Raw genomic sequence first — 17,937 nt, forward strand, 5'->3', positions numbered from 1 at the left:
AACCGAACAGTTATAAATTTGAATGTCAACATGATTTTATTTTAAAAGCTGACCACATTATGTGTCACCAAAGAATCCTCATGATGAATCAGGAACTTACTTTTGAGTGATACCAAAGATTCAAACTCCTTTTATCTGATCTCAACTTCTCAAGTTTCTTACAATTAGAGCAGATCATAACCAAAACCTATTTTCTTTTTCCTATTGTCCTAAACACCACAAGAACCTACATAATTAGAGTACAGACTCAACCTATATACAGCCACTTCTCACTCCCCCGAGCTCTCACATGAGCTTCCAAGATTGGAAGTTATGTCATGCACCAAAACCCTGATTATGTTACTTCCTGATGATCTTGAAACATCCATGCACTCCTGTAGGTCTGCATCACAGGCTATCAAAACCCATTCGTGATCATCATCCAGGTATTTGATATCAAATGTACCCACCTCTAGCTTCAATCTTTTGGCAATTTCTTCTTTCAGTTCAACAATGCCACAGGTCAATGAGACTCGAAATCTAATGATATCTTCTCTGTATGTTGCCTTGATTGTCACCGTCTTCATTTCTTTCATAGCTGCAAAAGGTGTCACTGCTTTATTAGGAGTACCCATGCTTAGCTTAGGAGACAAATCAGGACCTGGAAGATTAGTCCCACAAGCTTCTGGAATCATATCCTCCAAAATGACCTCGGCTACTAAAGGACACAAATTTCTTAAGTCTTTGGAACTACCAGCATCCTCTATTAGCATCCCTCCAAATGGCTCTTGAAGTTCTACGGCCACAAAGTCAGGCATAGGGTAAGCAGTTGGCCGGCTTGGCGTATTAATAGTTGGCTGCAGTGTTGACTCAGGTGATCTCTTTATCCCAGCACATTGATCATTGTTGGAAGTAATGAATATATCCTTTACAGGAGAACTTTCGTTTGGGGGACTGTCATGGCATGAACCATGAGAAGTAGGATTTGTGCTATCCTCACTTGAGCCATTCCTAGTTCTAGTCCTTTTTGGTTCTCTCCCAACCTCTCGAGTGTACCCACCTTTATCATTAATTACTTTCTCAAGATTCTGTGTCCTTCCTCCCAGCAATTGATCTTCCATTCCAGCCTGTCTGTTTGCTTCTAATGCTTTGGAGGCATTCAATTCATTCTCTTTCACCTGAGGCTCTGATGGCTTAATGCTTAATGAGGCTGACTGGCTGAACTTGTTTGGAGTAGAAGGCTCAGGAAAGGAACCAACAGCAATGGGAAGTGGACTTTTGCTAAGAGAATTCAAACCAAATGCTCCTTCAGCACCTTGGACAGATTCTATAACACGCTTGAGCTTCGACAGGGAACGGTTAACCTTGTTGATCTTTCGAGATGGCCAACGGGATATCCCATGCTGCCTGCAGATGCGCTTCATTGTGGTAGGGCAAACTGTACAGCAAAAATATATCTAAGAACAGCATGTTTGAAACACTACTTACTTTCCTTTTTCTGTTTAGATAAAAGAGCTGCTACTACTAGGGGGAAAGAAAAACATTTTTGCTTTTTGCATATTTTAGTTGCATAGTATATTTTTTAATAATTAAAAAAATCTCCAGATACCAGCAGATTCATAGAGATAAAATTTATTGTGGTAGAGAAAACATTTGTATTCATGGAAAAAATAAATATTATTCTTAGGTAAATATTTGTTTCCACATAGCAGCATGTTCATAAAGATAACAAACAAAACTATTGCTTATAAATATATTTTAGAGTATGAACATACCACCAAGGCTCTTTGCAGCATCTTTTAGACTCCCAGCAAAATAACGTTGCAAGACTTCAAGACTGATTGATTTCTCAGTTTTTCCACGTTTCCTCTCTAAGGGTTTCTTTATGTTTTTAGTCTCTATGGAGGGCATATGATCAATTCCGTCTGCATTTTTACCAAGACTCCTTCCATCATTCATGTCGTTACAGTACATCAATATTTGTTGTTCTGATGGATCCTGTGGCACTTCCTCCCCCATGTTTGGTGAGGTATCAAGTCTAGGTGGTGATTTAATAGATGGTGTAATTGGAATAGATTCATGCCTCGTATGAACTCTTTCAATTGTTGCTTCAATAATTTCAATTGAACCATCCTCAAGTTCAACACCAGAAGCAATCTTGAGACTCTGGAAATGCTGTTTCATTATTGCCAATATGGATCCCAACAAAGTCTTTTGTTCATGAAAGTCTGTGATTCTAGGAGGCAGAAAAAACTCTAATACATAATCATCATTTCCTGTATGAGAGCTTCGTAAGCATATTGTAAAACAGCTTGTTAACCCAAACATGAGAGCATAATGAACTAAGGGGTAATCAGTTTTGCAGAATTGGGTAATGTTTGAACAGAAGCACATGCTGTGGGACAAAAAAGCCCTCCCAGCAACCCCTTGGCCTTGTTGTAAGTGATGCTCAACACAGGCCTCCCGAAAACCCCATAAATGAGCATCTATAATATAGAATGCTATGTCAGTTGTAGACATGCAAACTTTCCCCATGCAGCTACCATCAAAACTAGAGCAACTTTTTTTTACACCACCACCTTGGGCCAAAACACTTCGATGCTTGCAGGGAATCCATGTCTGGGCCAGAGGTAAATTAAGAGTTTCACATACCACTGTCAATATCTCCAAGATCTCTGATAATGCATTCTGACGACCTTCATTACAAATCTGGTTTAAAAGCATTGTCAAGTTTTATCTGTGAGAATAGAAGGTTAAGATGAAGAATAACAGCAATATAACCTAGATATAACAGATAGGGATGCATCATATATGATGGTTAAAATCACCTGAGTGTATGGATGGTCCAAAATTTCCGAACTCCTCAAATTTACTGTCTGCAAGGAAACTGACAGCAGGTGATTGTTGAATCTAAATATGGTTGTAATCATATAAAATTTCTAACAAGCTGGTACTATAGTTAAATAATCCCATGGGAATTATCCTTGTGAAATTCAATCTTGATATACTAAAAATTGAAACATCACATGATATTTGACAAACATGAAAAAACCATAACACATGGGTATAATTAGCAAAGTTAAGAGAAACCCAACCTCAAGGGCTTTGCAGATTTTATCAACCTCAGGAGCATAATTAATCTTCGGTGAAGTCATTATCAACTCCAGTACACCAACACATGACTGGATTGAAGGTTCAAACACAGGCAAAGCCAAGGTTCCACGAACATTGTAATGTTGAGCATGATCTCGGCGTGGATACTCTTTACTAGAATAATACTGAACATTTGGAGTCCATTCTGGTAATTTCTGCTGAAAAACCCGACCAGGGAGTCCCAAAGATCCATCATTCTCCCCATCCACAGAAAACATGTACATCAGAGAGACTGTTCTATACTGATGGAGCCCATTACTATGCGGATCAAGAACAAAGGGTTGACCTGAAGTTGTAAGCACATACCGATTACCATTCCGTACTGGTGCCCAAACCTGAGCTAGAACATTCAGTTCAGTCAACTCTTTGAAGTAACGAAGCGCTTGTGTCATCCTTTCCTTGATTACACAATAACCATCCAAATTTTCCACTGGTGGCATAGGCACAAGTGGTGGCAAATTTTTTTTGTTGTCATCATTCTCCACTGGCTTTTCAGCTATTGAATTTGAATCGCCTGAAAACAGTAGCTTCAGTTAGAAGAAATGTAGCTCCCGGCAGAAACAACAAAAAACACATATTTAGCACCAGATATGGCACTGGAGTAGACTATGAAAACTTCACAGTTATGGTAATAACACATTTGAGCTCAACATGACAATATATCTACAACCTCCAAACCTTATAAATACTCCAAAAATCATATGAAAAAATGTAGCACAGAAAGGCAAAGGTAAAATCCCAAGGAAACATTACAGGCAAAACTCTGGCCTGTAAACATTAGCTTCCTTGAACAATACTGAAGGGAGTACAAACATGTGAAACCGAAGTTTCAGCTGTGGAGTTTATAAGAGACAGATAGAAGAAATCCAACTCCAATCCCATAAATTCCATCCGTATATCACTTATGCCTTGTATCAAGTTCCTCAACAGCCACATAGAGCCTCAAACACGGTAATTGTCTATTAAAATTTCTTTTTTAAAAAAAACTATTGTTTTTTTTTTCTTTCAGGTTTCATAAAATTCAAGCTAAAATAGGCAAAAGAAAACTCATAATACGAAAAGAACATACACCACGGAAACTAATCCCCCACCATATTACATTTGTAAATCAACAAAACCAAATTCAGCAGCATCTATCCAAGTTACATTCAAAAGGGTATCACCAAGTTCAAACGAAGAATGAAAATTCCAAAACTTTAGGCAAAAGAAAACCAATCTGAAAACATACAAGAGAAGATCTTGTGGCAATCAGAGAAGGCAGAAGCAGGAAGCTTGGGGTCTTCTCCATCAGAGAAAGCCCAAAGAGGAGAGTAAGGTTGGTCAGAGGAAGTGGAGAACAAGAAAGGTGACATGGGGTTTGAGCCAAAGGCCATGTGATCCAAAGGCCATGAAGTTTCTAAGTCCAGATCGAAGTCCATGGTGGTGCAGCCACCACCACCTTCCTCTGCTGGCTTTGACCTGGGAACATAGTCTTGGTTATTTTCTTCCTCAGGTTCTGACATTTTCTTCTCACAAATGCTAAAGGCTTTGTGGTAAAGATTAGAACTTTTTGAAGAGAAGTTTGAGGAGGACAGCGTAGAATAGATGATGATGATGGGTAAAACTCTGGAGAAGAATGCATAGCATAGATAGAGATTGTGATTCCATGTGAAATTTTTCACAACTCTCCCACTTGCAAGTTGCGACAAAGTGTCAATAAAATACTCAATAAAATAAAATTGAAAGGGGGAAAAGAAAAAAAATCTTGTTGTGGCACCAACTACCAAAAGAAGGGGCACTTGCACCTGTCTCTGTCTTTTCCCTTTTTATCCATTTTTGTAAGATTTTCAAAGTTCAACTACAGAACGATAATAATGTTCTTCTTGACAATTTTTTTTTATATGTTTCTTTGTTCATTTTATCTGAATTATAACTTGCAGTAGTGGAAGCCTATTAGTTACTCCATTATATCTAAGATTTTGAGACGAATTAAGAAATATAATCAATATTTTAAATTTTATAAAATTTATCATGTAATTTTCTAATAAAATTTTCATATTAATTAGACTATCTGTCATCAATATTTATTTTTTATCTTCTCACTTCACAATAAATGACGAAGGATATAAGAAAAAATATTTAATACTTTATTGATATTGTATGATGACAATTAAAATGAAAACAACTTTTTTTTTAGTAAAATGTCAAATAAAAGGGAATATTCTTTGTCATCACTAACAAAAGGGACTAAAAGCATGGATGAAAAAAATCCGTAGGAATTATTAATAATCAAACTTATTTTTAGGAAATATATATTTTAACTATTATTTAATAATTAATTATTATTATATCAATTGATGTTTGGATAAACTCTTAATTAACGAGTTGCATCTAAAAGTATCTCTAAGATTAAGATAAAACAAATTGGATGATTGAACCAAATAAGAGAATTTATCCTTATTAACTTAAGTCAATATCCTATGGCGAGTCATCTAACAGAATCATCTTATCATGCAAAATGAGAAAAACATATAAGATGCCATAATAAGGCATTGTCAATGTTAGAAAATAATTGCTAATGAGATAGAACAAAAAGAGAGAACACCAAAATTTATGTGAAAAATCATGGACAGATGAGTTGTGAATCCACTAATTAAAAATGGTAAGAGAGAGAGCAAGATAGATATGTGTGTTTACAAAGGCTTCTCATAATGCAAAACCCTCAAAACACATTATATTTAAGTATACAAATTATGGCAGCTAGTCAATAGGAAACATCACAATATTTCTACATCAAATGAGTCACATTGCGAGCTTTTCGGTTCTGTTTAGATAAAGGTTAGAAGTATTTTTGAGAATTTTTTTATTAGAAATATAATAAAAAAATCAGTAGAAAAACTCACAAAAGCATTTCTAGTATTATATTCAAACAGACTTTTCTCATCGAGTACTTTTTTTCCTATGAAGCATTTGACAATCCCTAATTAACCATTGATCTAGGTCAAGGCGACAATAATCCAATGATTTCCGCTGACAAAAAAATAATCCAATGATCTCCAGTCTTTACTGTCGAAATACAATTAGGATACCTAGATTTGTGTAATTTCTCTACCATTAGTACACCAAAATATTGAACTATGAACAATATAAAGACATGAGATAAAAACAATTTTATTGGCTATTTATTGAGAGAGCCTAATTCTGGACGGGAGGAATAACAAGGCCTTTATCCTTCCATCCCTTGGATAAATAATGAGGAGAAACACAATCTTTGTAAGATATAGCTATTAACACCTTACTCTCTCTTGTAAAATAACTATACACATTCATCATTTATTACCATTCTATCAAAATTTCTCTCTAATTTAAGAGTTAGAATATTCCCGGATATGCCAACCCCGTCATTGATCTCCATTGTACCCCACTTTCTTGAAGTAGCTCACCATCATAAACAGTACGTGGCAAACATTGTGTTAATCCCCTTGAGATTACTATGGAGTACCAATTATAATTGTAATCTATCTGGTGCAGAGAAGGAGGTATCTCTGGTGCCTTCCTAACTATAGTTACACATATATAAATACATAATTATTTTGCTGAGAAAAAAACAATATATTCTAATCTATCTTTTAAAATATACTTTAACACTTTATATATATTATTAAAAAAATGTGTTACTCCAATCGTTATTTAGATACATGGGGAGATTAAACAAAATTGAAAGCAAAGGAAAAATTGTCTACGAACTACGATTGGTCAGAAAGACATGGAAAGAAAGAAAATCGATCGAGGCTGTCTTGTGTGGTAGTAACAGCATTAGACTAGTACTTGTTTGTTTGCGTCGTGCATGAAATTGCATATCCTTTCATATTCAGAAAATGGGTGGTTAGCGTTTAGTGATGCCCACTAAATTCTTCCCTCTTGGACGTTTTTCTTGCCACGATGGTGAAACGATGTTCACATCTGATCTTCTTCTGTCAAGAGTGGTTGTTATTCCTTCAACCATGATTAATTAGTATCGAAAAATTATTGTTAGTAACTACGTTTTTATTTCCTCCAATTTATCCAGAAATTGGACGTTAATTTGAGGAGTGTAAAGTGACCCAGAAAAAAAATATGAGGGCTTGAATTTGTCTAACAAGCGTTTGTGTTGGTATCCTAGCTAGCTACTGAGTTTAGAAAATGATGGTTGTACAAATATGTCTCACATAAATTCTTTATTTTTTTTTTTCAATTATGAAAACAAGTATATTTATATTCGAAAGTCATAAGATTAACTTTAGATTATTAAAGTGAATTTTATCTCGTTTAATAAAATATTTTTTTATATGTATGATCAGAAAATTAAATTCTTATTAACATGTGTAAAAAATCCGATTATCTCGTAATTATATTTGTTAAACCTTGTTGGTCATATAAATTCTAATTACTTAAAAATAAAGATTATATAAAAATAAATTCTTATTAGCAATTAACAATGTTAAAAGAAATATACAAGAATCAATAAATACCTATTAAATTTAAACTCATGCACGTACTTAAATAATGGTGCATGAATTTTTGAGCATGCAAATTTTTGTTTAATATTGAAGCACTCACGTGAATGTGCATTTTTATGGGGAGTGATGGTTCACGGAACTCTCCTTCCAATGGGAACTGATGTCGGAGTTATCCACTCCTCCTTCTTATTCTTAATTAACAATCCTCCTTGCTTGCAGTGGACTGGAAGAAAACAACAGTATCATTTTAGGGTGGTTTTTGGTTTATTAGTAAGTTAATATTTCTACATTAATGGGTTTTTATATTCAACATTTTTTTATATTAGAAATTTATATTAGTAAAGTTAAAATCCACAATGAAGAAGGTAAATTCCTTATTTTCTCCATTTTTATTAGACATTTCAACACTTTTTTTTCTTCTCTTTTGAAAATGTACTTCACATACTATACCTTAATAACTGAGCAATCACATTAGACTACATTTTTCTTATCTCTATTGTTAAATTAAATTTTAATAGTTTTTTTTTAGAAAATTGTCATTAATTAAAAAATATTCTATTAAAATTTAAATTATTTGTTATAAATTTTAAATATTTATAATATAATCATATAATTGTATTGTAATTTATAATTATAATATTGTTTATATATTTAAGAATATATATTTACCATCAATTTTAATTATGAAGAAACAAACATTTGTCGACTAGTATATAAATAATCATATTTAGCGATTTAGAATTATTATTTTTAAATTTATCATATATTTTATTTACTTAAAAAATTAATTTTATAAAATAAAATAAAATAAATAGATATTAAATAGAATGGTCAATCCAGCTAATTTTATTTATTTGAATTGATATAAGTATAATACTGGTTAATATGTTTTTAATTGAAGTTGGGTTATATTAATTCAGTTATGTGTTTTTGTAGGCTGCAAGTTAAATCACTCAACTTATGGGCATTTCTTGAAAAATTGGAAGTTTAAAGTTTAAACTAATTTTTGTGGATAAAAATACCTTGAATTTTTTTTTAATTTAGATTCAAGATTTTAACTGCTGGTTTGTTATTTTTGTTTCTTAATTAAAATTTGAGCTACCAGGTTAAGCCTCTAATTGTCAGTCAAGTTGCATAAAGTCAATAAATTTAGGGTTGAATTAGACTGTGTAAAAAATAAATCAGATCAAAAAAGAATTATACACAGTCTATATATTCTTTTAACAGGTTAAATAGACTCTGCCTATGAAATCAAAGTATCAAACTAAACTATATCCATTTTAACAACACTATCATTAGCGTCAGGCTTTCACATTTTAAAATTAATTAAACAAAACGTTCGTAAAGAAATATCTATTGATGTTTTCCTCTTTGGCACGTACAAAATATCTAGTTATAAATTAGAGGAGGAAATACATTTATTTTGAAAAATTATTCAAGATTTTATTTTTTAAGTAATTAAAATATTTTATAAAGTTCATTTTTTTATGTGATGATTTTAGAACATTCATAAAAAAAATCTTTTTAATATTTTTTTATTAATAGAAATCAAAGACATGTAAAAGAGGATTTACATTAAAACATGCAGCATATTCAATCAACTGTTACATCAATGATAAAAAAGTTTTTGTATTTATTACTGATTAATAATTTAATATAATATTACTTTATTGATGAAAAACATATAATAAGACCACTATCACGGTAATAATAAGAAAATGGGAAAATATAATATTGATATTTGGTAAGGAGAAATATTACTAGAACAATTCATTTTAAAAACTTATTATTCGTTGGTACATTTGGAAAGCTCAAAATATTGGAGAGATACCTATTAATGAACTGGGTGACTACAGAAGGGAGCATGATACATGATATTTAACTAAAATCTTTAAAACAATATTACACGACTCTTTGAAAAGAGAATCAGTAATATAAAATCTTAAAACATCCAATTAATTTTTTTTTAAGAATTCAATTTAATTATTTAGTCATGTCAGCATTGAGTTTATTTTATAAGTTTTTTACTTTTATAAAAAAAAAAACTCTTTTAACTTCTTCAAGAACCAAATTGCATAAGTTAATTTTAGCTTATAAGATAAATTTCATTATTTTATTTTCTTATTTTTATCTTTTATAAATATCTATAGAAAATCTATCTAAATAAAATACATTTGATAGAAAAAAGGCTTGGTGCATCACTGCATATATATACCAATGCGACAACGAGCTGAGAAGGAAAAAAATAGTAACAAAGTGGAGACTGTTAAAAAGTTTCTTAATTAATTAATTTTGATAAAAATTAGTTGGCTAGCTTAGTCCATTGAAAGCAACAATTATTGTGATACTTAATCTCTTGTGCTTCTCTGATCTTTGCATTTAATTTTGAACCCTTTCTTACATGGGCGCACACACAGGCCAAAGGAAAAACATTATAAATTTCCCACTTGTGGCTACAGGGAGTACAAGAACGTTTTTTTTTTCCAATTTACTATTCCATAAAACAGTGACCGAATAAGTGGAAGTCGATGAAGAAAATCATAGTAAAATAGTAAAATGCAATATATGCATGTAAGGTCAATGCGCAATTGATTCATTCAAGGGATCCAAAAAGGCACTATAGTTTTTGTTTGGTGATGGATGATGTTTGCTTGCGAGTAGCCACATAATGATAAATGATTATTTGACGTTTTGCTTACTAAAAAAAATAAAAAGAAAGAAGGAAAGAAGAAATCAGAGAGGAAGATGATTGAGATGTATAATTTTATATCTGATTATTATTGGGGGAAAAAACATTTTCTATTAATGAATCATTACTCATTAGCGATATGAACATTTGCGTCACGTAAATCTGCAACTCACGAATAACTTATTAATTGGTTTATTCGTAAATTAAAAAAATAGCAATTATATATTTTTTAACTTTTCATTATTAAATAATATCTCGTATTAATTTAATAATCCAGCGCATTTAACGTTGTAGCGTACATATAATTTATCCTAATAAAAAACTGAGCAAGTCAAAAAGAAGTTTCACACTTCAGCAAGCCATTTTTTATTGACAAAACAATGGTTTTCTGACAATAATAGACAAAACTATGAAGCATAAAATCAATCAATTTGGATGGGAAAAATTTAACTGATTTATTTAATTCGCATAGACGAGAAGTATGACTATCATTCTATCAATAGTTTATATGAAATCAAGGGTTTTATGTCCAGATTTCATTTTTTTAACACTCCGGTGAAACATTTTGACAAGCTTTTAATATTTCAGGCCAACTATAGTATTATTTTTTATTCAAAATTTAGTGATATTAAGAACTCATCACCATACTTCAAAAATATTTTATGCAGATACTCAAATTTTTCCTCATCATAAGCTTAATTAATATGAGTTGTCAACTAAGCTACATTAATTAAATATATTCTAATTAACCCCATTTCTACCATGAGAAATACTAGCAAAATATTATCTATTATAGTTGGAAATCACAAAATTTAATGGATTATATACTTTATTTAATAAATCTTATTCATAATTTTATTTTTTAATAAATATTATCCAATAAAAACTACACATAAAAATAATGAGATAGTGTATTACTAATTTACACTTCTTTTATTACATCATGCGCGTTAAAAAATGTTTGTTTGTTGTGTTATAGTAAAATAATTGATAATAAATTGTATTTCTTAACTAAATATTTAAGGATTCAAATTTTAAGTTTTAGTATAAAATAAATTAATTTTAAAGAAAAATATGTATATTACCTGCATTCATTTCTAACAAAAATTAATTATTATTTTCATCAGAAACTACTAAAAAATATAAAATATTCAAAGTTCAATATATATCGAGTAGAAATTAGATATATAATAGATCTGTGATATGCCCATGCATAACCCAGCACCCGAAGCAACTAACCCTTCACCCGGAATAACTAGAACTCGAAGAGAAACAACCACACCTCATCACTTACACGACTACGTACTCGAGTAGCAGGAAGAAGGAAACTAAATCCCAACGCACGTGCAGGATCTAGAAGCTCGAGTAGTTAGTTCGTTATTAGTTAGTTGGAACGTTATAACTGAAAGCTGGTAATAAGCACGTGAAACTTAGTTGTAATAAGCACGTAAGACTGGTGTATATAAGCTAGGAAATGTACATATTATGCATGCAGATATAAACAAAGTTTCGTTCAGGAGGAGCCTTCCCTCGAATAAGGCAACCACATATCTCTCTCTCTCTCTCTCCTACCGTAAAACTAACACTGGTCCGACCTGCCGACGCCATCGCCATGGCCGACCACGCAACAAGGAAGACCACGACGGACAGACTCGAAGACGCCATTACCCGATTGACCCATAGCCAGGCGTCCCTCTCCGATAAGTACTCAGAATTATCAGGCAAAGTCGATTCCATCTTGGATCATCTTCGCCTACGCGACACAAATTCTAACAACCCCAACGCCCATACGTCCTCCGCCCAAAGAAACCATGTCAAGCTAGATATTCCGAGGTTTGACGGCCGCGACCCCCTCGGGTGGATCTTTAAAATCACCCAACTATTCGATTACCAGAACACCCCTGAAGAAGAAAGGATCACTGTGGCATCTTTCTATCTTGATGGTGCAGCTTTAAGCTGGTACCAATGGATGTTCCGCAACGGGTTCATCACGTCGTGGACGGGTTTTTTACAAGCTCTCGAATCCAGGTTTGCTCCAACGTTCTATGACGACCCCAAAGGCGCCCTTTTCAAGCTAGCCCAACGAGGCACAGTCAATGACTACCTCACGGAGTTTGAAAGGCTAGCCAACCGAGTCATCGGATTACCGCCGCCGTTTATGCTCAGTTGTTTCATCTCCGGCTTATCACCGGAGATACGTAGAGAGGTTCTAGCCCTGCAACCCATTTCTCTTCCCCAAGCCACTGCGTTAGCTAAACTACAGGAGGACAAACTAAGAGATCGTCGTCGGGTCTTTTCTCGACCAACTGAGTCTTCCTTCCCCTCTACCCAACCTACTAACCCCAGCATCAAAGCCAAAGCCCCATTTGTTCAACGAACCCCAGAAGAGATTGCGTTCAAACGCGAAAAGGGCCTTTGTTATAACTGCGATGAGAGGTGGAACTCGACCCACCGTTGTAAGGGACGCGTTCTTCTATTCATTGCCGACTCCCCGTCACCCGAAACTACGGATTCCGACCCTGAACCACTCCCTTTACCAGATGACGAACACCAGGATGCCCAAGACCAGGTAACGGACGAGACGTTCCCTCACATCAGCTTGCATGCACTCTCAGGATTTCCCTCATCTGAAACTTTCAGACTTTATGGAACCATCAATCACGCGCGTCTCACCATCCTCATTGATAGTGGAAGCACGCATAATTTTCTCCAGCCACGCATAGCTCACTTCCTTCGTCTTCCGGTAAGGCCTACTTCTCCATTACGAGTACTGGTGGGAAATGGTTCAGTCCTTGACTGTAACCAGCTATGCTCCAATACACCCCTTTCACTTCAAGGCCACTTCTTCAACGTTTCTTTCCACCTTTTACCGATAAGCGGGGCCGACGCCGTGTTGGGTATCGAATGGCTCAAGCAGTTTGGGCCGGTTATTACTGACTACACCGCCCTCATTATGAAGTTTCATCATTTGGGCCAGGCCATTGAGCTTCACGCAGACGTTTCAAATAGGCCCGAACTGGTCTCAGTACCTCAAGTAAAACGCTTGGTCCGCACCGGGTCCACATCCGCCCTATTCCACTTAAATCTACTACCCGTAACCCGACCCGAACCGCCACGTCATCATCTTCCTCAACATCATCTTCCCCACCCCGACCCTGCAATCGAAAATCTTCTCCGACGTTACCACCAAATCTTCGAAACACCCACCACACTTCCTCCTCCCCGAACCGTTACCCACCACATAAACCTCCTCCCTTCATCATCACCCATCAACGTAAGACCATACAGATACCCTCATTTTCAGAAGACCGAAATTGAAAAGCAAGTCTCCGATCTGCTCGCGGCAGGCCTAATACGAACAAGCACAAGTCCATACTCCTCCCCAGTTCTTCTAGTGAAGAAGAAGGATGGAACATGGCGTATGTGCGTGGACTACCGTGCCCTTAACGCAGTCACCGTTCGCGATAGGTTTCCGATACCCACTATCGACGAATTGTTGGATGAACTAGGGCAATCATCTTGGTTCTCTAAGTTGGATTTACGGCAGGGCTTTCACCAGATCCTGATGCATGAACCGGCTATTGAGAAAACAGCATTCTGAACGCATCAGGGGCACTATGAATATCGTGTGATGCCTTTCGGTTTGAGTAACGCCCCTTCTACATTTCAAGCGGCCATGAACAGCTTGCTCACACCCTTCCTGAGACGTTGTGCCACGGTATTTTTCGATGATATTCTAGTTTATAGTAAGACTCTCTCATTACATACTCAGCATCTGGAAATGATTTTCAAAGCTCTGTTAGACGCTCAGTTCTATCTCAAATATACGAAGTGCGTGTTTGCGCAAACACAAGTCGACTATTTGGGCCACATTGTTTCAGGCAAAGGAGTTGAACCTGACCCCTCTAAGATTCAAGCTATGCTACAATGGCCCACTCCCACTTCTGTTAGAGAACTCCGCGGGTTCCTAGGGCTAACAGGGTTTTATAGAAAATTTGTAAGGAATTACGCGTCCATAGCCTTACCACTTACAACCCTTTTATGTAAGGATGGCTTCGAGTGGAATGAAGATTCTCAAGCTGCCTTTGATGCCCTTAAATCCGCAATGACTCGAGCTCCCGTACTAGCTCTTCCCAATTTCTCTGAGCCATTTACCGTAGAAACAGACGCGTCACAAACCGCCATGGGCGCTGTTTTGGTACAAAGGGATCACCCAGTGGCTTTCTTTAGCAAAGTATTTGGTCCTCGGTTAACCCATGCCTCAACTTACATACGTGAACTTCACACTATAGTCACAGCAGTACGAAAGTGGCGTCAGTATCTCTTAGGGAGATCTTTCACTATCCTAACGGACCATAAGAGCATCCAGGAGCTTATGACGCAGGTAATTCAAACCCCTGAACAACATTACTACCTCTCTAAGTTGTTAGGGTTCGATTACACCATCCGCTACAAGTCCGGCGCTTCTAACATTGTAGCCGATGCTTTGTCTCGTGCACCACCACCTTCCGGCCAGCTTCTATTACTCTCCGTCCCTCACTTGGATTTCATCTCAGACCTTCAGCAATCCCTACATAGTGACCAGGAGTTTCAAACATTGCTCTCGAAAATCCAAGCCCAACCCTCAGATTACCCCAACCACCAACTTCATAATGGCCTCATTCTTTCCCAGGGACGAATTTGGTTACCCAACACAAACCCGTATATACCTACTATCTTACGCGAATACCACGCAACGCCATTAGGGGGCCACATGGGTGTCGCAAAAACAACACATCGTCTCGAATCTAGCTTCACTTGGCAGAATCTCAAAACAGATGTTAAACGTTTTGTTCGAGAATGCAAGGTCTGTCAACAGACCAAGACAAGCACTCGCCGGCCGGGAGGATTGCTCCAACCACTTTCTCTTCCAACAGGGGTCTGGGAAGATATTTCCATGGATTTTATAACCCATTTACCAGCCTCCCACGGTTACACGGTCATCTTCGTTATAGTAGATCGATTCTCCAAGGGCGTGCATCTAGGAGCTCTACCCACACACTTCTCGGCTTACAAAGTTGCAACCCTCTTCATTGATCTGGTATGTAAGCATCACGGGTTCCCTCGCAGCATCGTTTCGGATCGCGATCCAGTTTTCCTGAGTTCGTTCTGGCGAGAGCTATTTCGGTTGCATGGAACCCTCCTCCGCATGAGTACGGCGTACCACCCGCAGACCGATGGCCAAACGGAGGTAATGAACCGAGTACTCGAACAGTATCTACGCTCCTTTGTCCACTCACAGCCGGCAAATTGGTTCCGTTACCTAGCCCTCGCGGAATGGTCCTATAACACATCTCTTCATACTAGCTCCGGTTTCACACCATTCGAGGTTATTTACGGCAAACCTCCGCCGTCCCTCCCTCATTACCTTCCAGGCCACACGACTAACGAAGCAGTCGACACCTTGCTCACCAGTCGTCAGGAGATCCATACCAAACTCCGGCAGCGTTTATTAAAGGCACAAGAGGTTATGAAACACCACGCTGACTCCAAACGAGAAAACGTATCATTCACAGTTGGACAGTGGGTCTACGTTAAACTCCGTCCACATCGACAACGTTCCGTCACCGGAGACACTCATTCCAAGCTCTCGAAGAGATTCTTTGGACCCTTCCAGATCCTTGAACGCATAGGTCCCGTAGCATATTGCCTTCGGTTGCCGGACAATGCACGCATCCACCCCGTCTTCCACTGCTCTCTTCTCCGAGCCCATCACGGTCCCACGCCATCCTCCTTAGACACATGGCCCTTGCAGGTTGTTGACCACAGGCCAATTCCACATCCATTATGCTTCTTAGACTCAAAAATGGACCATACTACATCTCCCCCTACGCGTTTGGTCCTCACTCAATGGAAAGGTCAACCCCCCGAAGACACCACTTGGGAGCCTTGGTCAGAGTTACGCGACTCCTACCACCTTGAGGACAAGGTGGTTTTCGGGGAAGGGGGTATTGATATGCCCATGCATAACCCAGCACCCGAAGCAACTAACCCTTCACCCGGAATAACTAGAACTTGAAGAGAAACAACCACACCTCATCACTTACACGACTACGTACTCGAGTAGCAGGAAGAAGGAAACTAAATCCCAACGCACGTGCAGGATCTAGAAGCTCGAGTAGTTAGTTCGTTATTAGTTAGTTGGAACGTTATAACTGAAAGCTGGTAATAAGCACGTGAAACTTAGTTGTAATAAGCACGTAAGACTGGTGTATATAAGCTAGGAAATGTACATATTATGCATGCAGATATAAACAAAGTTTCGTTCAGGAGGAGCCTTCCCTCGAATAAGGCAACCACATATCTCTCTCTCTCTCTCTCTCTCCTACCGTAAAACTAACACTGGTCCGACCTGCCGACGCCATCGCCATGGCCGACCACGCAACAAGGAAGACCACGACGGACAGACTCGAAGACGCCATTACCCGATTGACCCATAGCCAGGCGTCCCTCTCCGATAAGTACTCAGAATTATTAGGCAAAGTCGATTCCATCTTGGATCATCTTCGCCTACGCGACACAAATTCTAACAACCCCAACGCCCATACGTCCTCCGCCCAAAGAAACCATGTCAAGCTAGATATTCCGAGGTTTGACGGCCGCGACCCCCTCGGGTGGATCTTTAAAATCACCCAACTATTCGATTACCAGAACACCCCTGAAGAAGAAAGGATCATTGTGGCATATTTAAGGATTCAAATTTTAAGTTTTAGTATAAAATAAATTAATTTTAAAGAAAAATATGTATATTACCTGCATTCATTTCTAACAAAAATTAATTATTATTTTCATCAGAAACTACTAAAAAATATAAAATATTCAAAGTTCAATATATATCGAGTAGAAATTAGATATATAATAGATCTGCATGTCATTCGAACTAGAATGATTGAATGCAGATTATTGTAAAAAATGATGTCTCGATCGTTTGCAGGTACAATGTGACTACGGCTGCCTTGCTGTCTAAAGACGACAGGCTAGCTCGATATAGCTCCTAGCTGTATGTGACATTAATTAAAAGAAATTAAATATAAGCTAGAATAATAATTAACAAATTGAATTTATTAAAAATATAATAAAAATTATGTTACATATAAATTTAAAATAACATGTAATGTTTAATGTTATTGACATTTTTTTATTAATTTTAAAAAAATATATTTATTTATTTTATTATTCATCAAGGTGATGTAATAATACTTGCAATGGTATTATGTAATATTTTATGTTAACAATTTTAAAGGTCACTGTGGACATTTTGGGACCCCAAAATGAAACAATAGATAATAATCCTCATGTGTAAACATATATTTTAAAGTGTAAACATAGTATTTCATAAAAAAATAAAAAATTAGACATATAATTTTATAAAAAAAATGGCACATTTTATTGCACACAAAATATTTTTAAAGTTATAAAATGGTTGCTTATCACCTACAAACAAAATACACAAATTATTATAAAAAAAAGTGTTTTCTTCAATATTTTGAAATGCAAAATCATTAATGTTAACAATAAGAGAATCCTAGTGTCTGGAGGAAGTTTAATATCGCTAAAAAATGACCGTTTCTTTGAGTTTGCCTGGATCTCTTACAATGC

The 17,937-nt window shown here is 36.3% G+C and overlaps 2 protein-coding genes across 2 annotated transcripts; one reads left to right on the forward strand and one right to left on the reverse strand.

The window, feature by feature from the left end:
• Window positions 1–13: 13 nt before the first annotated feature.
• Window positions 14–4,841, reverse strand: LOC100786118 (protein NLP6). The gene is made up of 5 exons (XM_003536415.5): window positions 4,361–4,841; window positions 3,075–3,646; window positions 2,808–2,855; window positions 1,755–2,688; window positions 14–1,417 (listed from the first exon to the last, which is right to left on the reverse strand). Exons 1-5 carry the CDS (start codon window positions 4,632–4,634, stop codon window positions 270–272), a joined length of 2,976 nt encoding a protein of 991 aa, XP_003536463.2. The 5' UTR covers window positions 4,635–4,841; the 3' UTR covers window positions 14–269.
• A 7,070-nt stretch (window positions 4,842–11,911) lies between these two features.
• On the forward strand, window positions 11,912–13,900 carry LOC102666086 (uncharacterized). Its single transcript, XM_006590146.1, has one exon. It carries the CDS (start codon window positions 11,912–11,914, stop codon window positions 13,898–13,900), a length of 1,989 nt encoding a protein of 662 aa, XP_006590209.1.
• The last annotated feature ends 4,037 nt before the right edge of the window (window positions 13,901–17,937 follow it).

This window comes from Glycine max, chromosome 10 (genome assembly GCF_000004515.6).
Source record: "Glycine max cultivar Williams 82 chromosome 10, Glycine_max_v4.0, whole genome shotgun sequence".
NCBI lineage: Eukaryota > Viridiplantae > Streptophyta > Magnoliopsida > Fabales > Fabaceae > Glycine > Glycine max.

What these genes read in the sequence shown, in the direction of transcription:
- LOC100786118 (XM_003536415.5), bottom strand. Translation starts at nt 4,634, where the DNA reads ATGTCAGAACCTGAGGAAGAAAATAACCAAGACTATGTTCCCAGGTCA. An exon ending in TTGCCACAAGATCTTCTCTT is followed by an intron (nt 3,647 to 4,360) that starts GTATGTTTTCAG and finishes TACTGTTTTCAG; the next exon opens with GCGATTCAAATTCAATAGCT. An exon ending in TGGACCATCCATACACTCAG is followed by an intron (nt 2,689 to 2,807) that starts GTGATTTTAACC and finishes CTTTTAAACCAG; the next exon opens with ATTTGTAATGAAGGTCGTCA.
- LOC102666086 (XM_006590146.1), top strand. Translation starts at nt 11,912, where the DNA reads ATGGCCGACCACGCAACAAGGAAGACCACGACGGACAGACTCGAAGAC.